The 26,190-nt window shown below is 51.3% G+C and overlaps 1 protein-coding gene across 7 annotated transcripts in view; it reads left to right on the plus strand.

Annotated features, from left to right (window-relative positions):
• Nucleotides 1-26,190, plus strand: part of Nfatc2 (nuclear factor of activated T cells 2) — a 123,525-nt gene that overhangs the window by 42,982 nt on the left and 54,353 nt on the right. For all 7 annotated transcript variants that reach the window (XM_028769585.1, XM_028769587.1, XM_028769583.1 and 4 more), the window contains exon 4: nucleotides 25,210-25,412. In XM_028769585.1, coding sequence (XP_028625418.1) covers nucleotides 25,210-25,412 — 203 coding nt within the window. The remainder of the gene's footprint in view (nucleotides 1-25,209; nucleotides 25,413-26,190) is intronic.

Here is a 26,190-nt window from a genome sequence, read left to right on the forward strand (position 1 = left end):
GGGAGGGAGGGAGGGATGGGTGAAGGCTGGAAGACGTCTCATTGGCAAAGTGTTTGCTCTGTTAGACCTGAGTTCATCTCTAGTTTCCACGGGGAAACAGGGCGGTTGCGCATGCTTGCCATCTCAATGTCAGGGCTGGGGATGCAGAGACTGGAGTGTCCCTGAGGCTTGCCGACTAATGGAACCTATGAGCCTCAGATTCAGTAGACAGGGCCATGGACACAGCTGGGCTCTTCCGTATGCTGCTGACCCTCTGTGTCTGGCTGTTTCTGGTCACATACAGGAGCAGATTCCACACTCACCAGGTTGTGGAGACTCAGCCCCAGTTAATAGATGTAGCAGGAAGGGGAGGGGAAGGGAGGGGAGGGGAGGGGAGGGGAGGGAAGGGGAGGGGAGGGTAAGGGAAGCTCAGAACTCTGGCATCGGCCTTGCCATGGCTTTTGTCACTCTCCTTACCTGTCCTGTCCATCCATGTGGTGATGTCTGCTGCTCCCAGATGGCTCTGAAATGACCTAGACACAGAAGAGAAACATGGGGTGGCCTCTGGTTACCTGTGGGACCTCCAGTTGTGGGGGCTGACATGAATGAGTTGGAGCAGATTTCTAGAAGGTTCTTTTGCAACAGCTAACAGGGGTGCCCTTCTGGGTGTGTAGCGGACACTGCACCAGGAGTTGTGTGTCAGGCTCTGCTCTTGTCTCTTGTCTTCCCCCATGTGAGAACCCCTGGGGAGCCTGTGGGAAAGGAGCCTCTGGTTAAGTAGTCTTTCCAAAGAGAGTGACTGTTGGCTAGGGAGATGGCTCAGGGGTAAGAAAGACCATTTGTCTAAAGACACAAAGACGGGAGTTCACATCCTCAGTGCCCATGTAAAACACTGGGGATAGCTGTGTGTACCTATAGCATCCGCTTGGTGAACAGGGACAAAAGGATCCTGAGAGCTTGCTGTCCAGCCAGCCCAGCCAAACAGCGAGCTTCCAATTCAGTAAGAGGCTCTCTCAGGATGGCAAGTGATGGAGGAAAAGCCCTGTTATCCTGCTGTGGACTTTGCATGTGTACACATACACTCAGGTGCACAGAACACACACACACACACACACACACACACACACACACACACAAACAGAGAGAGAGAGAGAGAGAGAGCACAAGAGAGAGAGAAGATAGTGACTCTATCTGCAAATCTCTCTCTCTTGTCCTCAGCTGGCCTTTGCGAGCCTCCGGATGCTCCGTGAGTTTCATGGGGATGTGGCTGAGGCCTGGGCTGAACAGGCAGCGTTTTCTAATGGCACCATGAATGAGTCTCCAAGCTGAGTTGGGTGGTGCCAGCTCTGTCAACAACTCTTATTAACTAGACAGTGAGGTTGGGCGGGTCAGTGGAAGTGATGGCTTCTCAGGGGTTCTAGGACAGTCATGAATGTTAAGGATGGTCTGATTGAGCCCCCAGGGGACCCTAGTGGACTTGTGTCTGTGTATTGGCTCAGGCAGGGTTGCTGTCTCTTCTCTGTTACTAAAGAAATCAGTAGAGCGACCAGGGAGGGACTTCCCCATGGAGCGTCTTATCTGGAATAGCAGGCTGGGCCAAGACCTCACCCTTGCTGGCAAGCACCCTGTCTATGCCGCACCCCCACCCAGAAGCTGTCACTGGCTCTGGTGAGGTGAGGTGAGGAGTCTATGCCCTCTTTGTTGACACTGGTCTTCTTGAGGTGACACTGATGCTGTCCTCACAGGGTCCCTGCAGAGATTAAATGAGTGAACATGTCATAGTTCATTCAAGGATCGTGTAGACACCTTGAGGTGCTCCTCACTGTCCCTCTGTGGCATCCTTCGAGGATAAAGCTACTAGTGCTGGCTTTCACAAGGTGGTTTAGGGTTCTCTCCCCACCCTGTGCCGGGATACCTGTGACTCACAGTAACACAGATGTGAGACCAGCACCAGTCTTGTTCTCACTTGTGCTCTGTGGTACCCCTGCTACCCTTGTTCTCAAATGGTGTCGCGACACTGCAGTCACCATCCCAGGCCTCAGACGGGATCTCAACCGTGGCGGTCATGGGGCTTGCCTCCTCCACTGGGGAGCCTGAGGTTAGAGTTGAATCTTGCCTGTTGGGCACTTTGGGTTTAGGTCGTCCCACAGCCGATGTGTAGAGTGAGAAGGGATTCTGAGTGTGTCCACACGGAGAATTGGTATCTTTCATATGTAACCACACATATGTGTGCACATATCTAGAAACCTGTGATTCCTCTATATTTGTAGACACGTGTGCACACACATGAATGTTTTCTATGTAACCACGCACATATGTGCATATGTTTTTTGTTCCTCTGTTTTATTGGTTTGGAGCTTGAACCCGGGGCCTCCGGTGTGATTAGCGATGGTGTCACCAGGCTCTGATCCCGGCCCTCATGTACACCGGAAAACATGGAGGATTGCAGGGTAGCCATCCTAACTGGCGGAGGCTGCTGACATCTCTTTCCCAGATGCCCTGTGTTTATGAATGCCTTCCTGGGCTTGGCTCCTGGCTCTCTGCTTTGCCCCAGCTTTCTTGGGGTATTTGATGATATTGTGGTGGGGAGGGGATGACGTTTGACCAGTGAGACCGGGCATTGCTCCTGGACCTTCTCCTGTGAAGACGGGTAGAAGCCTCTTGGTATTTCTAGGCAGGATTTGATGGTACCGAGAGGGTTAGGTGACATGCCTAAGGTCACACAGGAGGTAGATGAGCTACCAGCCGATCCCCGAGTGGTCTAGCTCAGAAGCCTGAGAACCTAACTTCTTGGGCCACAAAGAAGAAATCGAAATCTGTAAAGCTGCAGGGGTAGTTTTCCAGGTGGCTCCAAAGGCTTCAGTATTTGAAAAGTTCAGTAAAGAAACTAGTCCATTCCAGTCGTAATCTGACCTTGCCAGGTGGTGGGGGTGCAGGCTGGATGGAGGCTGCTCTCTCTCTGATGCTGCTTCCTGCTCTGCCAGTGTTGATGGCATGGCCAGAGGCTGCTCCCAAGTGTAGGTTGGGTGTCTTAGGTAGGTTTATACTGATACGATAAAAAACACCAGCCGAAACCAGCTTGGAGTGTGGGGAGGATTATCTCATTTCAGAGATGATAGTCCCTCGTAGAAGGGACTCAGGGCAGGGATTTGGAGGCAGGCTCTGAAGCAGAGGCTATGAAGCAACTTTGCTTACCGGCTTGTTCCCGAGGTTTGCTCAGCCTGCTATAACTCACGACCACCTTCGCAGGGGTGAAGCTGCGAAGCTCACACAGTGAGCTGGCCCCTCCCACATCCATCATCAAGAAAATTTCCCACAGACAAGCATGCCCAGAGACTATTCTGAGGGGGACATTTTCTCAAGAATCCCTCTTCCAAGGGATGACTAGGTTTGTACCAAGTTGATAAAAGCACAATGGGACAATACTGAGTCTCAGGGTGATGCAGGCTCCCAGGTGTGGGTGGCCGGGGTGCACCCAGCGTGTCTAGGCTTGGAAAAGAACACAGAGAATCCACACAGCGTGTGCTTGGCTCTAAAGTCCCACCTCCCTAGTAGATACTATTAGATACAGGCTGTCCCAAGTTCAAATGGTCACCATAGACCTGTGCCTCAACACACGTGGGGCTCGCCTAGATCCCACCGAGCCCTCTATGGTGTGGTGAGAAGAACTAGGCCACTTGTGGCCTCAGTTTCCCCAACAGCTCAGCTTCCCACAGGACTGAGCACAGGCTATACTGGTTCCTTTCGGGGAGGAACTGCACAGCACTGGTGAGAATCCAGGCACCGAGGTGCTGCACAGGACAGAGCCTCCCCAGCAACCAGGGTGGCTGCCTCCTCTGCCAGAGGCCTTGGCTGTCACCTTCTAGAGCATCCCCTTCCCTGAGGTTGACTTCGTGGTCCTCACCATCATCATCAGAGACAGCACTGGGGTGTCTAGCAAACTTAGCAGGAATCCCAGAGGCTTCACACTCCCCTGGACTCCTGGGCCTCTGCTGGAATTCCATGTTCCCATCTGATAGTCATGGGAAGGCATCATGTCACCCGACGAAGGCCACATCAGAAACCTGCATCAGGAGTATTCAGGAAACCTTGTCTCTGCCTGTCCCCAGGCCGAGCCATGCCAACTCAGCCATGGTTAGACACCTGCTCAGCCACAGTTCTGTACCCTTTTGTTCATCAGGAAGTGGTACAGGGATACAGGGTTACCCGAGTGCGGTGTGTGGGTGTAGTGTACCAACTGGCCATTGTGCAGGGCAAGGATTGTTTTCTTGGCAGCTTCTGCTCCCTATCGAGTGTTGATTAGGTTCTGGACATGTCCCCAGCCCTGTGCTAGATACTCCTTATGTCCACAGTGGGTGTGGCTCAGGCATGCCCTGAGAATGTGGTAGAGATGGGGGTTGCTTGAGAGACAGCCTATGGCCCCAAGTGCTCAAGTGTGTTATGCTAACACCTGAGATGTGTCCTTCTGCGGGAGACGTCTTCAACCTTTCCAAGTAGTTATATTAGCACACAGTGACATCCCCTCATTTAAATAATACCCATTGTGGCTTTGCTATTGTTATGGCAAGGGGTGAGTGTTCTGGACAGAGACAGCGTGACCTTCAGAGCCTGAAGGATGTCTGGTCTCGTCCTCCGTAGAGCAAGAAGATAGGGATGATGGATTGACAAGACCTTCACTTCTGATGGAAGGAGATGTACAATCTACAGTCTGTCAGGGAGTCGAAAAAGAAAGGAAAAGAAAAGAGTGGGAGGGGCTACAGTAGGGGGTTGTAAGGGTGCTTCCTGCCAACTTCCTGCTGAGGTGACATTTAGGTAGAATTGGAGTGTAGGGAGCAGGTAATTGGTATGGTCATCTTGAAGGCTCTGAGGACACTGCTTGCTTGGGGAGATTTAGGAGTTTTGCTGTGATATGTCAGAGATTTTTTTTTTTTACTAAGACACTGGAAGAGCCAAATTCCCAGCAGCAAGGAACTCTCCAGTGAACTGTGAACACAGTGCTCTGGCTCGTGCCTCCTGGACACTAGGTTGTTCCCGCAAAGGTGGAGACAGGCTATAGTAACCGTGCACTGTAACTACTTAAGAGGTACAGACTAGTGTGTGCTTTGATGTGTGTAGATGTGTGTAGATGAGGGAGGGGCCAGTCCCTCAGCCTTCGCTCAGCTACTGTACAACTTTAGGTTACTCACCCAACCAGCAGGCACTGGATGTGGAGGCAGAGACGTGTGCCCCGCTCCTTGTATGTGCCATCCAGTGGGTGCTTCATCTGCGCCTCTGTCAGCAGCTCCCCTGTCACCCTCTGCGTCTTTGCTTGTGTGTCACCTTATAGTCCGGCCCTTCCTCAATCCCTCTATTCTGCCCCCATACACCCATCATCCGGCCACTTGTCACACCATAGGCATTTAATCGGCTATGTGAAGCACAATCTGAAGGCCCCCTTGTCTCTTAGGGGGCCCAGGGAAGCCCTGTTTGCCTCAGTCTCTCAGATGCCCCATGCTCTGGGTGTCGGGTGCTAGGCGTGTGAGGCAGGCTGGCCCTTGGTGGTTTTCCTGTGCTGAAGGAAGCGGAGGAAGGAAGCTGCAATGATTCATGGGGGCACGTCAGTTCACCAGGCCCTAGGCAGGCTTCTCCGGGCCCTTGTCTCTGTGGCCAGTGTGCCTTGGGCTGGCCCGAGGCTAACGAAGTTGTGACTTCATGGACTAAGCACAAGTTAGTTTTATAAGATGAAGAAGACGGAAGAAAAAATCTTTTTCACTTTCCTTTTTTAATCGAGAAGTATGCCGTGGGTGTTCCCTTGCGGTTCGCAGTCAAAGGGAGCATTGTCTTTGAGCTCCGAGTTCCCCTCGGGGCTTCGATGTTGCGTGTGGCTAACTTTAACTTTGAACTAATGCTTTTAGGGCTGGGCTCGGGTTGGGGTCCCAGGCCTGGCACTGAACAAGGGAGCAGGCTTGTTCATTGTGCCTAGTGAACAGGCTGCCCCATCTCATCTCTCCTTCCTGTTCTGAGACACCCCCTCCTCCCCACTCCTCTCTTTTCCTTCAGGGCAGAATGAGTTGAAGCTGGACACAGTGACTGTCCCCAGGGAACGTGATGGTGAACTGCTGAGTGGGAACCAAGAAGAAGGATTGAGGGCTAGGTCAGAGACTTTCAGTAGGAATCACAGGAGGAAAAATTACAGCCTCATGTTGTGTTGGGATGGGGTGCTCAACTCTGATCTAGCACATGGGAGGCTCAGGCAGGAGGATTGCTGTGGGTTTGAGTCCTGCCTGGGCTATACAGTGATAGTGTATTTCAAAAAAAAAAAAAATCCAAGAGGAAAGAGAAATCTGAGCGATCTCAAGGCATTCCTCCATGTGAGCACGCTTCCTCCCGTGTGTGCACGCTTCCTCCTGTGTGTGCACGCTGTGTTGGCTGTGGCCATCTTCTCTGATGCCTTTTCTATTTGGATCTCTTTCTGGTGGGTTTAGTCAGTTTTCTTGGTGAGGGCAGGCTTGGCCTGTGTGCACAACCTTGGACCTTGGGTGTGGAAATGGTCTGTAGAATGCCGTGACTTGGGAACTATAGCAGCCAGGGAGGAAGTTGCTAGGATTTGTTTGGGACACAGCTGTGGATCCTGACTTGGGAAGCTCGCATCCCCGTCAGAGCTGGGCTGGAATGATGTTTCTTAGTGGGAGACCCTTTATTCTGTCTCAAACTCCAGGCAAACTGCAGAGGACAGGGATGCTACCCCTCTCTCCACGCCACGCTCTTCCCATCTCTGGCCAGACTGGACAGCAACATTTGTTTACTCAGACAAGGCTTTCCCAAGGGTCAGCTGCACGTGGGTAGTTTAATGAACAAGTTAACAGCAGAGGGGGTGACTTCTAGGGGTTGATTTCCACCGCCAGGAAAGAGAAAGTGGCCGAGCTGAGCCTGCAGGAGGTGAGCACACAGGAGGTGAGCACACAGGAGGTGAGCACACAGGAGGTGAGTGCACAGGAGGTGAGCATGCAGGAGGTGAGCACATAGGAGGTGAGCATGCAGGAGGTGAGCACATAGGAGGAGCTACAACAGCAACTACACCTGGCTTGCCTTGAACAGCCAGACTTCTTGTTGTTCCTTTGTGCTAGGTGCCTTGGGCAGCTCCCTCAGCCTCTCTGGGCTGTGGTAGAAATGACGTGTGTAGCATAGGGCTCATTCTTGGGGTGAAGGCAGCAACAACCTTGGGCTTCTTCTATGTCAAAATGCCAGGGCTTACAGCAAGGCCGATGGGTACATTGAGGGATGATGGGTACATTGAGGGACGTTGATGGTTTGGAGGACGTTTAAATTTATGACACTCCTGGGTAGGAGGATAACAGAGTCCTTGGAACTCTCTTCAGGAGCTGTCCCTGCTAGCTGTCACCATAGTCCTCCAGGCAGTGGTTGTATTATCCTATATCCTCACAGCCCAGTGTGTGGCTGGTGTTTTCTAGTCTTGCGAATCTCAGACCCAACAGTGTCAGCAGCAGGAGGCAGCGTGTCGTGGGTCCACTCTGCTAATCTCCTACCAGCCAGGGCAATGGGGATTCTGCGTGGAGTTCTGGGGCTGAGGTCAGCATGAGTGACAGGATAGCACATGGGCTGTGCTGTCCTGTTTCCATCACTCTGGCCCCTGGGGAAGCAGCCTGGACAGCTTTCTGGTTGATGGTGGCATTGGGCCTGGTGACCATGCCTCTGCACAGCCTGGGGAGAGGCTCCGGCAGTGGGGTATCCTCAACAGGATAGAGAGCACCTGGAGTGGCGAGAGGCCTTTCACCCCGAGATGACATGAGGAATACCACCGCTCCGGCCCGCCCCCCCCCCCAAGACACTCTCAGGTCCCCATCTGCAAGGCCAAAGGCTTTTCTCTGAATTATTACCAATTCACACCTGGGACGTAACTCTCATCCGAAACTCATTTGTGGCCCATGAGGAGTAAGAATAGTAATGCAGAAGATGAAGGAAGACACGTATTGAGCACCTACTGTGTGCTGGCACCTACTGTGTGCTGGCATTCGTCCCACAAGCCTGTCTACACAGGTGCCCTGAATCCTGGCTACCTTGCAAACAGAACAGCATGCTTCTCTTCTGACTCGTGTGCCTCGCAGCCCGAGCATCTGCCTGACCACCCAGGCCTGCAGCCTGTTGCCTCTCTGTTTTGCAGTTGGGATTTGCATGTGGCATGGGCTCTTCTCCCATTAGGCTCTCTTCTGGAGACAAAACTGGGGACAGAGATGCTCAGTGACTTTATAGAAATCGTGTGGGTTACCAGAGGCCCAGCAATTCACACCCACTGGGACCAGAGAGCCAGCTGCCAATGCCGGCACGGATGCTATTATGCCATGCTCACAAGGCACCATGGAGGATGGAGATACAGGGACATGAAAGGCTCTCCCCGGCCTTGACAGGCGGCTGACAGTGCGGATGCCACTTGGAACCAGTTGAAAGCAAGCCTCCTAAGGAAGCTGATCGCCCTCTGGCCAGGCGTTTCCTCCCTGGATTGCGTGTTAGTGAGTTTAAAGTCTTCCAAGCAAGTGAGGCTGGCCCGTCCCTTGGGCTCTGGGTGCTGCTGCCTCCAGCGGTGCCTTTGAAACCTTCTGCTACCACAACCCTTATCTTGGCCTCTGGCTGGTTCCAGACCGGAAAAGGAAAAAGGGAAACACGGAGAGGAAGGCTCTGCGCTGGGCTTTGTGTTTGGTTCTCATTAACAGGGGCCAGCCCGGGTCTGCCGTTTGTTTTCCCACATTTCAACGAGAAGGTGATGGATGACCGTGTCTCCGGAGCCTGCCACACGCCAGGGCTCGCTCACGCACATGCACCCTCTCATTGTGCAGAGATGTCCTGTGCTCAGGGATGAGGGCCTGTCCACAGGTCCGTGTCTGCACAGGGGTATGAGAGAGGGGGTTAAAGCCAGGCTGGGGCTCCTGGAGGTGGGGAAAATAGGAGCACTGGCCCAGGTCACGTGGTAAACAGTAGCCTCCTTTCTGTTCAGACAGGGTCATTGTGCTGGAGAGTGTGTCAGTTAGGTTCAGGCTGTCCTTGAATTTGCAGCAATCCTCCTGTCTCAGCTCTTCTACCCTAATACTGGGAGCCATGCTCCTCTTCCTGTTCCACAGTCAGGGAAATGACTCGTAGTTGGAAACAAGCCCCATGGGAATGGGTAAGCTCTTCCACATCTCAGCCCTTCCCCTGCCACAATCCCCAGTGTCCACCCCATGGGCACACCCTGAAGCAGGGAAGACAGACAGACAGACAGCCTGGGAGGAGTGCCAGCACCAATTTCTGAAAAGCACATTAACTGTTCTGTCAGGCAGGTTTCTCTTCCAGCCGCTTTTATCCCTCCTCCCAGTCCATGGTGACTGTATGCTCCCTCTTGCAGTCACAGCTCAGTGGCAGATCTGTCTAGCTCTCTGGGCTGGTTTGCTGAGCACCCCAGTGTGAGGTAAGCTGGGCAAGTTTCTTAACTCTCCTGGTGATGATCTGCTGGCCTCCAGGACAGTGGCTTACTGCTATGAGTAGTTCCCACTGTGTGCTGTTCCTATCATATACAGCTCCCACTAGGTGCAGCTCCCACTGTATGCAGCTCCCACTGTGTGCAGCTTCCACTATGTGCAGCTCCCACTAGGTGCAGCTCCCACTGTGTGCAGCTTCCACTATGTGCAGCTCCCACTAGGTGCAGCTTCCACTGTATGCAGCTCCCACTGTGTTCAGCTTCAACTGTGTGCAGTTCCCATCATGTAAAGCTCCCACTGTGTGCAGCTCCCACTGTGTGCAGCTTCCACTATGTGCAGCTCCCACTAGGTGCAGCTTCCACTGTATGCAGCTCCCACTGTGTGCAGCTCCACAACCCCAGATATACTCAAATGTAGCACCTTCCAAGATGGATGCACTTGGTATTCTACAAACTGGGTAGAGCTAATGTTAGCTAATGTGTCAGTCAACATTTTTACCCGTCATAATCAATGACACCTTTGTCACTGCATTGAAAACTGTGTTTCTCATTTTGTGCACACATGCATATGTATATATGCTTATAGGAGTGCACACATGCCTCACGTGGAGATCAGAGGGCAGTTTTTAGGAGGTGGTTCTCTCCTTCTACCATGTGTGGCCTGGGGTTTGAACTCAGGTCTTCAGGCTTGGCTGCAAGCTCCTTTGCCTGCTGGGCCATTTCACTGGCCCTGGTACCTCTGTTTTGTGAATGTCTTCTATTTGTGATGGTCGTCCTGTTCCCAGTGGTGACAGAAGGATACTTTTTAAATAATTTTTACAAGTAAAGATAGAAAAAAAAGTTAAAGATTAAATCATTAATACTCCAGTAAAAGACCACAGTGGTGGCTGGAGACTGACTGACGTCTGGGGATCGAGGGCCTGGCTGCTTGTGGGTGAACTTTGGTCCTGCTGTCAAGTAACGGTTGTCAAATGGGCTAGGGAGCTATGCTTGTCTGGTCCCACGTCTGGTCATTGTCTTCCTAGTTGTGTGATCTTGAGTGAACTGTCCACTTTTTCTGTGGTTCAGTTTCTCCTCGTATAAATTAATAGTGTCCCTTTGGGGCTGCTCTGAGGACCCAGTGGGTTGACAGCCTGCAGCCTTTACCAGGTTGTCCGTAAGCAGCAGCCGCTGCTGTTATTATGGGTAATTATAGACCCCGCTCCCACCGTTGTACACTTTTCCCCCGCACAGCCCTGCTGCTGGCGAGACAGTGCTCAGCAAACATTAGTTGCCTTGAATTTTAAATCATTGCAAAGCTGCCAGGGCTGGCACGGTAGGACCAGGAAAAAGCAATTCGGAAACCAGACGGAAAGTAAGCAGGGATTTTATTTCCAGTGAGCGCCATCATCACCCCCGTGAGGGTCAGACAGCCGCCTTCTCCCCACTTCCCACCCTCTGGGGAAGGTTCTATGTGATGGCAAGGATGGGGGTGCGGGGTGGGGGTGAGCGTCAGTTCTCGCTCTGGGTCTGGGCACGAGCATTTGATACTGTTTATGGCAGTGTCCTTCTGGTGGACCCTCAGGTCTGGCTTTTTAGAGAGAACAGTTTAAAGAAGACCTTTGTGGGCTTATGGCTCAGTTGGTAGAGACCTGGTCTAGCATACTCAAGGCCCTGGGTTCTATTCTCGGTACTGCAGGAACTAGACACGGTGCTCCATAGACCTGTAGACATAGCACTGGGGAGGTAGAGGCAGGAGGATTTTCAAAGTCATCCTTGACTACATAGTGAGTTTGAGGCCAGCTTGGGCTATGTGAGACCCTTTCTCAAAATCAAAAGCAAAATGAAACTAAAAACCCTTTGTGGGGCAGAGGTGCACTGGCATCCGTGGTCTGTAGAGAGACTACAAACCTTCAGGCATCTGCTCTCTCTGTGCACCTTAGATATCTTTAAGTGGGACCCTTCCCCAGCCTGGAGGACATGTCACCATGGAGATGGATCATTCAGTTGGGCTTAAGTTTGGTTGCATCAACCATAAACCCCAAATAACAGCTGGTTAGACACCCCAAACTACATAGCAAGTGTGTGGAGCTAGGGACTATGAAGTCACCAGGAATCCGGTTCTATCAATGGTCACCTCATGGAACCAAAACAGCTGCTGTAGCTGTGGCCATCACATTTACATTCCAAGCACTGGAACGGAGAATAGTGTGAAGGGTTCCTCTCCCCAGCTTGGTCAGCTTCCACTTAGGAACCCTTTGACAAGCCATCCACCCATGTCTGCTAAGATCTCACTGGCTTCATGAATTAGAGGTGCTGGCAGCTAGCACAGTGGGTAATATTGAAGGTACAGTTGTAAGGCCTGTCTTAGACTCGGGGTCTAGAGAAGGCTGTGGTAAACATGCAGAAGGACAGGCTTGGAGAAGGACCCTGGTGAGGGGACTTTGAGAGTCTCCTTTGTGTGTAGGAGTACACACAACGCCTGCTTTCTCTGTAGTGAGAACAGTCTCTCCCTGGCCATCACTGTGCGCTAATCAAGGAAGAAGCAAAGCCAGGCCCCGGCCTTCTCCTTTATAAAACCCACACAGGAAAGAGTTCTTATCTCTGCTTTGCAGGTGGAGCCAGGCTGAGGAAACACTGCAGAAAGATGGAGTCTCTTGAGGTTGGCGCTCCAAGAACCAACCTCTGAGATCTCTGAGTTGCTTTGCAGATTTTCTTATGATGAGGAGAAGTATATGTTCACGCAGAATTTTAGAAGACATTTCTCTTGGGGCTCTTAGGAGAGTCCCCTCTGGGGATGTGCCCATTTAGGGAGGTATTTGAGTGATTACAAGAAATCTAACTGAGGCGGGTCCAGGCAGGCATCTTCCAGATAGTAGGCATTGTGGGTGCAAAGGTCCTGAGGCAGGGAAACAAGGATGTTTTAGCTGAGAGATGCATATGTCTGGCTTTGGAAGAGATAAGGAACAAGGGTTAGAAGAACTGAAGAGAGAGGCAGCACTAGCAAGGTTCCACAGAGCATGGGATCCGAATTGGTTCTCTATTCACCAGATGGCCTTCTGGCCAGTTTCAAGTAGGGAGTCATATGCTCTCACTGACTTGAAGAAGATCCCTCTGGAAGCTTGAGTATGGAGGCATGGAAAGAGGCAGAGAGATTCTCAGTGGAGCCTGTGCAGCAGGACAGGACAGCGGTCAGGTGGCCAAGTCCAGGAGAAGGTAGGCCGTGTAGCACAAGGGCTCTGCCTGCCAATGGACCAGGGCTGTTGCTTCAACAGAGTCTTCTTCACATATTAGCTCTCACTAGCGTGACTTTGTGCCCCAAAGGACATTTGGCAGCATCTTGAGACATTTGTTTATCACAGTTGGGGAAGGCTCATTGGCATCTAATGTATTAAGAAGCGCGTGCTGCTGCCAAGCTGGGGCCTGCACCCCACAACAGAGGGTGATCAGTCCCCAGTGATGAGACGTCCTCCCAGACCCTAAACAGAGTTGTGATAATGCACTGTTCCCAGCTGCCACCGCTTCGATGTTTTTCCTCGAAGCTCCAAGCAGAACACCGGATCTTCGATGCTACATTGTTGCAAAATAACGCTTTGGTGAAGGGCTCCATCCCGCCATCGGTACAGATTTCTAAGGAGTGGGTTCTTGTGGAAAGCAAGCCCTTTACCTGTCTCACCTTGTGGTCACCTTTAGCTAGGGGGTTAGGGACTTGACAGTCCCTTAGCCATGGACTTCCCTGGCCACAGAGGAACATGAATCTTAGCATTAAGCAAACCAAAGTGCTTTTCATCCCAAAACGCCGTGTGAATCACCCTGCAGGGCAGCGGTTCCTTCCCCTCTGTGCAGGTCTCTGCTGAATGGAGGAAGGAGTGAATGAACCGAGCTGCCTCCAGTGGAGTGGTGACTCACACCGGCCAGCCCCCAGCCTCCATCCCTGGTGAATGAATGCCAGGCCACAGGGCCTTATAAGAACTAGCTCCTTGTTTCAGGCTGATGGGATCTGTTGATCTTCCAGTGGCCCCGCCTTGCCAGGTCTGCGACACAAGCGTCTCAGCCCTGTCTAGCCAGCTCTAGAGACCTGTGCCTTGTGTAGAGTCCTCCAAAAACCCACCCTTTGCAACCCAAGAAATTGGATCTTAAAAAAAATCCCAAAATAGAGTACAGAAAGTTACACATCACGTCTGCCTCTTTTTTCTTTCTCTTTTTTCTTTCTTTCCTGTGGCAAAAATGAGTCAGAATTCTTGGTCCAGCTCCAGAGAGGCCTGCCTGGCCTTTAGGTGGGGTCAGGGGGCAAAGGATGGAGACATCTCACCTTAGCATAGTAGGGCGCCAGCTGGCTCAGCCCTGGCTTGCATTTCACAAGGCCTACCCTCGGCTACTCCAGCAGCCCGGGAAGAATCTTCCAGCTTTCGTTGCAATGAAAGACGAGAGGCCAGCTCTTATGGCTCGCCCAGATGTCCCATCTTTGGTGAAGTGTTTACGTGGAGTTGGGAGGAGCTGTGTCACTGGAGTTGTAGGGAAACAGAGCTGCCATGGGCTACCCTGGAGGTACTTAGCCCATCTCCTTGGAGCATGTTCAGATAATTGCATGGGTGTTCTTTTTGTTTCTTTGAAGGGGAGAGTGCTGTGGAGCCTGGGTTGCTTCTGAACTCCTGCTTTGGCTTTCCAGAGTGCTGGGATTGTGGGCATGGGGTGCCATGCCTGGCTTTCATGGGGTTCCTGAAAGCTCTCTTCATCCCTCAGTTTCCCCTCAGGGAATGTGTTCCTTTTTTTTTTTTTTTTTTTTTGTCTTCTCACAGTGCAAGCAGCACTGTCCTTCAGTGTCAGGCCAGGATCCTGCCCAAGAGGCTACCAGAAAGCTGCGTTTAAAGGGAACTTCCCCACCTATCCGGCCTTCTGGTGACCATGTGGGCTGTGGGCATGGCTTGGCCTCCCCTTTCTCTCACATCCTCCATGGGACTGCCAAAGTGCTGTCTTTTCGACTCAGGCTCAAGGTTGTAAACTTCATTTTTCCAGCCTTAAGTTTGACTCCTCTCCTGACTCCTGGTATAACTGGCTTGGTATGATCTGTCTCTTTCACAGGGAGACAGAGAGACACATTCCTGCAGATCGGCCCAAAGAGCAGGGAATTTAGTTAGGGAGTCTGCAAATGTGGGGATTCTCCCAGACATGAACAAACCTCTTCATAGCACTCTGGGACCATGAGTCACTCCCTGTGTTAGTCAAGAATAGCCATCACATTCCACATGGGGTCTGTCTGCTCAGTCCTCCTTCAGCAGTTTTGTAAGGCACATCTACGTGTGCCAGGGGCTACCCAAGGCACCGGGGCAGGGCTGGACAAGCTTTATTTCATGGAAGTAAATGAACACATAATTAAAAGTTGGTGCTGCCAGAAGGGACTAAGCCATGTGATGTCAGACGCTCTGCTTAGTCAGGCTCCTCAGAGAGGGCCCTGTGCTCTGGTTAGCTTTAGTGGGTAACTGGACACAGTTGAAGGTCATCTGAGAAGGTGAGCGTCTGTTGAGGACTTGCCTAGATCAAACTGGCCAGTGGGGGTATCTGTTAGAGATTGTCCTGATTGTTGATCAATATAGAAGGACCCCGCCCACTGACGGTGGCACCATTCCCTAGGCAAGTGGTCCTGAACTGTTTAAGAAAGCTTGCTGAGCAGAAGCAGGCATGTGAGCCAGCAAGCAGCATCCTCCGTGGTTTCTGCTATGCTTCCTTGGCTGTGAGTGAGTAAGCATTCCTTGGACAGAAGTAATACTTTGTGGAACAGCTGGCGGGGTCCTGCTGTCAGGTTCCTGTCTTGACTTTCCTCAGTGGTGGACTACGTAAGCCAGTGAACCCTTTCCTCCCTTTTCCTTGTGTTGCTTTTGGTTAGAGTATTTTATCACAGCAACAGAAAGTGAAGAAGGAATCTCTGCATTTGGTTGGCTCCTGAAAGACGGAGGAACGAGGTGGGGACAGCCATGGGAAGACCCAGAGGAGGAAGGCAGGAGGCTGTGAGGGAGAACATGTACAGAGCCCCCAAGGTTAGAGAAACTCAACCTGTTTAAGGAGCAGCAAAGAAGTCATGAGGTCAGACCAGGATGGGGAGAGGCTGGAGCTGGGGACGGCCGGCATGACTCGGCCACACAAGCTTCTGCAGGCTCCACGCAGCTCTTGGATTTTCTTCCAAATGCACCTGAAGAGCATTGTGTTTTAGAACTGAGGGACGATCTTTGAGTTTACAGAGACCAGAGGAGAGGAAATCTGAGAGATGGCCCAACATCTCCCAGCCATCAGTGGATGAGGAGTTTGAGCAGAATGTCACATGTGTTGTGTGTCAGGGAGGAGCTTCCTACAAACCTCACCGGCCCCTCTCTGAGCCCTTGCGTCAGCCCTGTTCACAGATGAAGAAACTGAGGCTTGGCAGTTAACTGATCCAGATGATCCACGGGTCGATGCTTCATGGACCCTGCAGGCTCTTGGGCAAGGAGAAATAGAGAAAGCAGCCGGGAAAAGGATGGGTTTGGCTTTAAGCAACACAAAACCCAAGGGCACCCCGAGATTGCTTGACAGAAGGCGTGCAGACTAAGCCACCTCTTGGCCTGGAGGACAGCTGGTTAAGAGGAGGGTGGGGGAAGTATAGAGGTGTTCCCCCAACCTGGATTGCATCCAGGGGCCCCTGGAAGCTGTGTGCAGTGGGGCAATGGAGCTGCCTCTGGCCTGAGCCCCATAAATCTCACATACCCTGCTCAGAGTCTCCACTCTTCATGGACGTGGTGATTGGAAGCAAATCTTGCTTGGGTTGGGCTGCTAGCCCCGCCCATGTTCACTGTGCACTGGAGTCTGCTTCTAATTTCCGCTAGTGTGAGAAATGTAGTAAGATTTGACTCTTAATTTAGAATATGAAGAGGAACTGACATGGACTGGTTTTGAGCCCAAGCAGACTCTCTTGTTCTCTTTATCACTTTCCTGGCATATTTTGAAATGTATCAAAATGTATCCTTTCCCGGGGCCCCAGTCCCTGGGGTCTCCAGCCAGCCTCAGCATGTCCATGGTCTGTGGCACCCATTGTGCACTGGGGGTGGGAATGGTTCCTGTTTTCATTGTACTCTGGACATGCTGTCACCCCCTCTGGGAACAGGGCAGGGCAGGTACCAGCTGTCCAACCAGCCTGGTCCTGCCCATGCTAAGTGAGATGCACTGTGGGACACAATGGTCGCTGTAGCCAGGCCAGTTATCTTTTATGTTAAAGGAAGGGCTGGGCAGGTGGCAGCCACTGGTCCCCACCTGCTACTCTGATCACACCTGAGCTCTGAGGGGGTGTTCTAGACCTCAGGCAAGCTGCGAAGGATGAGACAGGACAGCTAAGCTGCCACCCTTGGGGACAGTGTCCTAGTGGGGGAGGCAAAGAGATGAAGTGAACACACCCTGTCATTTGGGGTGGTGATGGACGCAGGTGGGTGGTAGGTGAGGTGACGCCAAGCAGGTGGGTAGAGAGTGCCGCCAAAGGTGCGGTGCCCTGTGGGGTGGGGTTGAGAGACGTGGTGCTTGTAGGGACAGCCATTGCAGCAGTGGAGGAGGTTGGCATAGATGTCCTGGGCGAGCATGTGCCCAGCTGGTGTGTGGCTCACTGTGGCTGTGTGGAAAGAGGGAGAATGTGAGGAAGAGGGTCTCACATCACTGGGAATCACAGTGGAGACTTTGCCCTAACCCCTGTGTATGTGTCTGTGTGTATGTATATATGTGTGTGTATGTATATATGTGTGTGTATGAATGTATGTATGTGTGTATATGTGTGTGTGTATATATATAGTGTGTGTGTGTATATGTATATATATGTGTGTATGTATGTATGTATATATGTGTGTCTGTGTGTTCCTGTGTGTTTGTGTCTGTGTGTATGTATATGTCTATGTATGTGTGTGTATGTATGTGTCTGTGTTTCTTTTGAGCCACCATGTGGTTGTTGGGAATTGAACTCAGCATCTTCGGAAGAGCAGTCTCTGCTCTTAACCACTGAGCCATCTCTCCAGCCCCTGTGTCTGTATTTCTATTTGTCTGTCTGCTCCAGTATGTGCATGTGAGCAGAGGGTGGATTAGAATCAGGGTGGCAGATATTAGCTGTGACTTCCATACCCAAAATGACGCTCAGAACTGGGGTCTGTCTGTGTAGGTAAAAAATCTCCTACCCACATGCCTGGGGGCTGAGGACTATCATAAAGCATCCCCAGGGGCCTCTCTTCCAGCTTGCAAGCTTTGAGGACGATACCGTTTTCCTAATGGTCCAGATTCAACACACACACAAATGCTACTTAACATTGTTCACGTTTGATTTGAGGCAAATTCAAAACAGTTCCTTTGGCCGGTCGCCAGTTTGAAAATCAACCCCACGCTTCAGGGCTGAGTCACCCAGCTCCCAGCACAGATGTGATCCTCAACTTATGCCAGCACCGGCTGGGACTTCTCAGCTTGATGGCCCCGCAAAAGCAATAGGAAGGCCCTTGATGGGTGACTTTGAACTTGAGCATGGATCTTTCCTGGAGCTGCCAGTGTGGACTCGCATCCTCTCTTGATGCTGGGCTGCAGTGCAGGTTCCAGCTACACCCTGACTCTGCATGTCCTGTGTGGCTGAGCCAAGGTCCCGGTGGGGTCGGTATGCCCAATGAATCTGCTGTTACAGTCATTTCTTCTCTGACCATCCTGTTAGGAAGCATCCACTCTCTACAGCCATTTGGTGCCTCATGAAACAAGACCCAATGACTCAAGAGAATGGTCATGCTGTATGAAATGATATGTAAAAACACAACCCACCAATTGTGGATCTCCATAACCAGAGAAAGGTCTAGAAGGGCACGCATCCTCAGCTACGGAAGAGGAAAATGCTTCAGAGATCTGTTGAGCAGAGCGGCAACTGTCATTGATAATACAGTGTGCATTTTAAAGCTGCCACAGGCTGGGTGTGGTAGTACATGTCTGCCTTCCTGGCAGTTGGCAGGCAGAGACAGGAGGATCAGGATTTCAAAGCCAGCCTCGACTGCATAGTCAGCTGGGGTTATCCGAGATCCAGTCTTGCTGTGTAGGAGTGGAGGATCCCCAACAAACACACGCACAGGGCAAGTCAGTCATCTTCACTTCCACCCGCAGTGGGCTCACTGCTTTCTTCCATGCACCAGGTCCAGCAGCAGCTCCTGCAAGCGCATGCAAAGAGACACTCAGCCAGTGCAACCCTCAGTTCCCTTGGGTTGAGCTGGTCTGGTTCACCCAGGAACAGGTGAAGAAAAGTCCAGTCTCTGAAAACTCCCCCTCCTCCTATCTGATTTCCAAGCAGCCAAGTGGGCAGGGCAAGGCTGGGTAGATTATTAACCCCTTCATGCCCACGCCTGGAGTTTGCTACTCCTACCATTGCAGTGGAAAAGTGTAACATGGAGCTACATGAGGCACAGGCATGGACATGCATCAGCCATGCACTAAGACCTCGGTGGCATGTACACAAACACACGCTATCCCAGAACTGTTAGTCCCCGGGCATCACATGCACAGAAATGTCGGCCCCAGGGAGTGGAGCCTCCTTCCCTACCAAGGCCACCGGAGCTTCCTGTCTAGCAGGTTAGAGGTATCCTTGCTGCCCCAGACCACCCACAAGACCTCTCCTCTGGAGACACTGGAAATGACTACTAGAGAATCATGTGGCAAATGACTCCCTGTGGTGAGGACAAGGGGTTTGAAACATCGTCTGGGAAGATGAACTTGGGTTTGTGAGACCCCGGTCACTACCCATCGGGAGAAGGGGTGAGTGGCCACACATTATTCTCAGACCTGCAGGGAGCTGGTAGGAAGGCTGCTGCCCCAAGACAAGCTATGGGGACAGGAGGGCTCTGGGCACCAGTGAAGAAAGTGGGTTATGTCCTCGTACAAGTCAGAACATTTCTTACCTGGCCCCGTGCTCCTGGTTGTTGAGCCACCCTGGGGTAGCTGGCCTCAGTGTCCCATATCCAGCAGCCCTAGCCTTTTTGTGGTTCACCTTTCACCTATTTTGGCTCCCCCGTGGAGGTCTGTAATTGAGCCGGCAGTGACATCCTCTGATGAGTCCGAGAATTATTACTTCATGGTACCTGTGTAAGTTCGAGTATCCATGAAAACCATCTAATGAGCCCTCAGAAGGGATGTGTGAAGTGAACACGCCCCTCGTTAATCTGAGCACCGAGGTACTACTGTAGAGTCCCACAGCTCTTAAGAAGTGGACACGCGTGTGGTTTCGATGCTATGAAGCACCCTGCTCTGGCTTTGTCACAGACCTCCCCATCAGCTAGAGGCCTTCTTCCGGTTCCCAGAGATGTTCACGGCTTCCCAGGAGAAGAGGGAGCTACCTCTTTTGTACGTCCAGAAGGAAAGGGACATGTGTGTGCACATGGGTGTGGAGGTCAGAGGTCAACACTGGCTGCCATCCTCGGGGCTCCTTTACCTTGTTTTTGTTGAGACAGTCTCTCACTGATCATGAAGGTTACCAACTCAGTCATACTGGCCGGCCATGAGTCCCAGGGAGAAATCCTCCTGTCTCTGCCTCCCTGGGCTGTGGTTACCCACACATGCCACTGCACATGGTGCTGAGGTTTGAACTCAGGGACTTATGCTTGTATAGCAAACACTTTATGGACTAAGCTACTCTCCAGTGTCTTTTTTTTTTTAAATGGGATATCTCTAGGCAGCCCAGGCTGGACTCAAGTTTTTTGATCCTGCTCCCCTGTCTCCCGAGTCCCAGGATTATAGGTGGTTGTTTCCATGCCCTGCTCAGCTGTTTCTCTTAAGGGACAAACATTTGGTTCCTTCTAGCTGGTTTGGCTCCCCTCTCCCCCCACCCCCATCTTCTCCTTGCATCCCTCCCCCCCAACTCCCTGCCCACCTCCTCTCATTCAGCACAAAGAACACAATTGGTATTGTCCCCTGACACCAGCTCCTGGTCCCCGGTCCCCCAGTACCTGTCCTCTGTTACTCGGAGACTTTGATGAGTGAACGAGCTGACCAGTAGCCACTGTGTAGAGAGTTTGGCTGGTGGGGTCAGAGACTGTAGATTCACACGCTGGCCCTGTCCTCTAAGACCTGTATTAACTGGGTGCATTGTTCAACCGTAGCAAGCCTTACTTTCTTCATTTACAAAGTAGGTGCTGACTGGCCGTCTTCCCTAGAGACACTGAGGTGTGTGAGCCATTGAGCTCGGTGTTTGGTGTGAGGCAGGTTGCACCATGAGCTTCCCTGTCGTGGCTGAAGGTGAAAGTTCCACCATCCCACACTCACTAGCCATCACAACAGGGTGTGTGAAGTCCCCACGACTGTGGAACTCAGGCTTAGCTGTGTGACTAAATGGGGATGTTGGTAAAGAAGTCACAGTTTGGGGGACATGATAGGAAGAGTGTTCTTCAGAAAAAAAAAAAAGCCTCTCTTAGGGGCTGAGGAGATGGCTTAGCAGATAAAGTGCTTGCTTTGCACGTAAGAAGACCTGGGTTTAATCTCCAGGACCCATGAAAACCAACATCCGAACACAGTAACACTGTTCTAATCCCTGTGCTGGAGAGGCAGAGACAGCCAGATCTCTGAGATTGGCTGGCCAGCTAGCCTAGCCTACTTGGTGAGTTCCAGGCCAGGAAGAGACCTTGTTTCAAAAAGGTAGATGGTCCCTGAGGATGACACTCAAGGTCCCTGCTCTGTGTACACAGACACACACACACACACACACACACACACACACGTATGCATGCACGTATCTTTCCAATTAACATTTGACAATGTTTTTGGAAACTCTCCCTATCGAGACTGGAGACGAAAGTGGTATGAGCTGGTTTCTGATCCCTGGGCATTGGATGGTTGCTTCTCACAGGGCCCTGGGCACAGATCAATGTGTGGTTTATCTGGAAAAGAAAAACAGTGAAAACCTGCATCCAGACAGAGACAATGGCTTGTGCAAAGGCTCTGGGGTCAGAATATGCTCAGTGTGTTGAGGCAACAGGAAGAACCAGAAACCTGGCAGGGTGGAGAGAGAAGGCTGGGCTGACACTGGGGTTTGGGGAAACTCAGGTGGCAGCTAAATTGGGACTTGACTCTGAGGCCACAGGAAGTCCTCTGAGGGTTGTAAGCCCAGGAGTGCCCGGATCTGATTTGCATTTTTAAAAGATTACTCAACTGCTCTCTGAAAGACCAGAAGAGGCAAGCCGTGTGTTGACAGATGCCCAAAAGGGAGGCAATGGAGGCTTGGTTTGGAGTGCCAACAAGGGAGGGGACCGAGCGGCTGGATTCGATTAGCACACGCGTCCAGCTGTTCCCCATGTGTCTGTCCCTGCGCCGTTCTTGTCACGGGAAGAAGAAGCAGCTTGACATCAATATGGCTTCTCTGCCAGCCTTTCTGCTGGCACTGTGGCACCCTGTTTACCACCCCTGATGAACCAGGGACGGCAACTAGAAAACACACTTATCTTGGTCCCCACGCAAAGCCCTCACAACAGGAAGCCATTTTTGCTCTGTGTGGGCCTTCCCTCTGTCTGATCAGTGCCACTGAGAGCACCGTGGGTGACCTCCAGACAAGCAGCTTTGACTTGGATCTCACCTTTGCCTGAGGCTGCCACTCCTGTCACTGTTGTGGGTGTCAGCCTGGCAGGCAGGCCATCCCCCAGCTTGGCTCCCATGCCCAGCCTGTCTCTGTGTGGCTTCTAGCAGGACCACTAGAGCCCTGGACTCTATACCATTCAATAGAATGCTACAGGAAGATGGAGGGAAACCGATAGTCACACTGGCCACTGTGGTGGCTGCTAGCCATACATGGCCAGTGGATATTTAAAATATCCTGAGTGAGACTCAGAGGTTCTTCTGGTTTTACCCTGTCGCTAAGATAAAACAGCAGGACAGGAAAGCAACAAGGGAAATGACAGGAACTCAAACAGGCCCTTGGAGGAGCACTGCTTGCTGGTTCTCCCACAGGCTTAGCTTTCTTATGTTGCCCACAGTCACCAGCCTAGGGAATGGTGGCGCCCATAGGAGGCTAGGCCCTCCTACATCAATTTGCAATAAAGATACCCTCCTCTGTGGACATGTCCACGGGCCAATTAGATCTGGGTAACTCCTCAATTAGACTCCATTCTCCAGTGGCTCAGGCTGTGTTTTTCAGGCTGTGTCTGCTGTGACAGTACATGTGTGTGGCTGGTGGCTCTGTACTGAGCAGGGTCACTCTAGGCTGTGCCCTGGAGCCTTTCTGTGTTCCTTTGCTTGGTTGGAAAGTGACAAGGTATCCTGCTGATGTTCTGTGGGACTTGTCTCTTGTCACAGTCTTCTTCAATTTGGAATAAAGGAATGGAGGGATGAAAGGATGGAGAGGTAGCTGGGAAGAGCCTGGGTGGTCATTATCTTTTGTTATTTAGTGTATACCTAATTATATATTCCTCTTGTACCATGGGGAATGAAGTCACCGTCCTCTTTGGTCACCTCTGAAGTCTTAGACTCTGAAGTGTTCTGGGGTGGGGGGTAACAGCATGGTCTGTGTGGCATGCATCTCTCCACACCCCTTACTCTTCATCTGTGGATGCGTAAATAGATAGAAGTGTTCTATATTGATTTACAAGTTGTAGGTTTTGACATTTTTTTGCCCTTAAAAAAAAAAAAAAACATTTGCCGGGCGGTGGTGGCGCACGCCTTTAATCCCAGCACTTGGGAGGCAGAGGCAGGCGGATTTCTGAGTTCGAGGCCAGCCTGGTCTACAGAGTGAGTTCCAGGACAGCCAGGGCTATACAGAGAAACCCTGTCTCGAAAAACCAAAAAAAAAAAAACCAAAAAACATTTATTTACAAACCACATGTTGCTTGCGAAGGTCGGAGGAAACCTCGTGAGGGTTGTGGGTTCTGGAGAGCATCTCAGACCATCAGGGTTGGTAGCGAGTGCCTGTACCTACTGAGCCATCTCTCTGGTTTCTCTCCCCACCCCCAACAACATATACTGGACTTTCTAGGTTCCGTCCATGTAATATTTGGTTTTTAAACTGCTGCTTGGGGTTGCATTGTCTGAGTTTGTCTACAAGCTTTCCTGTGCGTCTCTCACACAGGGGTGAGGGTTGTCTATTGACCCGTTGATTGCAAGTCTAAACTCTTTATGATGGTAACATCAAGTTGGGGGTGGCTTTTGGAGGTGGCACTCAGCCTCAGCAGCCTTCCTTGTGGACATTCAAGAATTTTTACATACTGACTTTACAGACTGACTTTTGGTCTGCTAATTGTTAAAGTGTATTTTCTTCAGGTCCTTAATTCATTTTGATTTGATTGATTGCACCACTGTCAGGCTCTTTCTTTTTTAAAACTATAAAACCAATCTGCCGACTGGGATATTGTCATGTAAAAAGTGAGTTCTGTCTGCAGACCTTCCCAGGTAACCTTGGTGACCTCTGGTAACAAGAGCTGTGTGTATCCAGGTCCCCCCTCCCTTCCACCTTCCTCCTCTTTCCTTTGAGACAGGGTTTCTCTGTGTAGCCCTGGCTGTCCTGGGACTCACTTTGTAGACTAAGCTGGATTTTAACTCAGAGATCTGCCTGCTTCTGTCTCCCAAGTGCTTGGTCAAAGAGTCACTGCCTGGCTTTCCTCTCTGGCTTCCCCATCCCTTCTTCCTTCCCTCATTCTCTCTCTGGCTTCTCCCTTCCTTTCTTTCACATTCTCTCTCTCCCTCTCCCTCTCTCTCTCCCTCTCTCCCTCTCCCTCTCTCCCTCTCCTCCCTCCTCCCCCTCCCCCCCTCTTTCTCTTCCTCCCTCTTTCCCCTCATCTCTCCCTCGCTCTCCCCTCTCTATACTGGAGTTATACTTTTCACCGTGTTTATTTTCACGCTGTTCCGTTCTCAGACATGTTTTATTTGTATCTGCGTGTGTTGGTCACATGGACGAATTAGTCTCATCATGGTCTCCTCATACCTACACAGTGCATCTTATCATGTTCACCCTTGGTGCCTCCTCCCCCCCCCCCTCCCACTTAGCCCCGCCCACTTAGCCCCACCCACTTCCAGGTCTCTTTATGTATCTGCTTATTTATTTTGACTACCCACTGAGCTTTTTTAGTGCTGTTTACGTGGCACAGGGCACCTTACAGTAGCTATACCACTGAAGAAAGGCCCCTCCCTCCCCAAGTACCATTGACTTTCTGCAAATACTCAAAGAGGGAAGTGGTCTCATGAGTCCCTCCCCATGGACCATGGAGGAGGGGGAGGGGGTGTCTTCAGGTGGTTTTCTGTCCTCACTTCCCTGACCCTTTGCCAGTAGTCAAGCACAGTTTCTCCACAAATGTTGTTCTGATTTGTATTGTTTCTTGTGGCTCCTTGAAAATCCATTGTGTGTGTGTGTGTGTGTGTGTGTGTCTGCGTGTGCATGTGTATGTGTATTTTATGGACACGAGTGTTTTACCCATGTGTATGTCTGTGTGCCATATATGTACCTGCTACCTGCATAGGCCAGAAGAAGGGATAGGATCCCTTAGAACTGGAGTCACAGATAGTTGTGAGTCTCTGTGTGGTTCTGGGAACCAAACCTAAGTCCCCTGTAAGAGCAGCCAGTGCCCTCACCCACCGAACCTTCTCTCTGACCCTTTAGCATGCATTTTACAGGAGGTCCCCTGTGATGTATTTGAACAGTCTGTTCTTGTTGGACACCAAGCCTGCTTTTGGTCATGCATTCAGCCAGGCTTGCAGCAACACCCCACTCCCACCCCCCACTTACCACCGGCTTCTCTGGTCTTCTCTGGTGGTCAGACTACAGCAGTCATACTCTGCATATTAAAGATTTTTGTTTCTTCCCCTAGCTTCATGGCTACATGGAGAACAAGCCTCTGGGGCTTCAGATCTTCATTGGGACTGCGGACGAGAGGATTCTTAAGCCGCATGCCTTCTACCAAGTACACAGGATCACCGGGAAGACGGTTACCACCACTAGCTATGAAAAGATTGTGGGCAACACCAAGGTCCTGGAGATCCCCTTGGAGCCAAAGAACAACATGAGGGCCACGTAAGGCTGGGCAGTGGTGGTGGGGGCTTCTTGGGAAAGCGAGCAGGGCCCGTGTGACAGGGTTGAGGAGATTACAACAGCCGTTGCTGGCACTGCCTGATCTTAGAGTACCTGTCTGATTTATTTGAAAGCCAGGCATGGTGGCACACACCTGTAGTCCTAGCACTTGGTATGGATGGAGAAAGGAAGATCTGGAGTTCAAACTATCTTCAGCTACATATTGAGTCCCAGGCCAGCCTGGGCTACATGAGATCTGGTCTCAAAAAAGTAAAACAAAAACAAACATCAGTGGGACCTAAAGAACAATTTCAGTGACAACACAGAAGGCCGCTCATGTAGCACTGACACCTATGGCTAAGCTGGCCACATGACACACGCGTGTCAGCACCAAAGACCCTTTTATGAGGAAATAAACTCTAGTTTACAGAGATGCTGTGGGAGGGAGGTCCGAGAACTTGGGGGCACTGGTTGAGTTGTCCCTGTCACTGGGTTCACACTTGCTTTCTCTCTGTCTCACGCCAGAGTCCTCTGAGAGATGGTTGATTGTACCTTATTTGTTATATTCAAGATGGATATTCTCTGATATTTGTGGAATAGCCCTGGCCAGTTCTACCTGCTGCCCTTCTTGAGTTTTGCTGGTGCTTTTGAGAATAGAGGCATTGACATGAAATTTTTCCCTAGAGAAGCAATCTCTAATCGGGAGATTGTTCAAGTTCCAAGTTCTCTATGAAATATCTCTCATTCTCTCTCTCTCTCTCTCTCTCTCTCTCTCTCTCTC

The sequence above is a fragment of the Grammomys surdaster genome, unplaced genomic scaffold (assembly GCF_004785775.1).
Source record: "Grammomys surdaster isolate TR1022 unplaced genomic scaffold, NIH_TR_1.0 193, whole genome shotgun sequence".
Lineage (NCBI taxonomy): Eukaryota > Metazoa > Chordata > Mammalia > Rodentia > Muridae > Grammomys > Grammomys surdaster.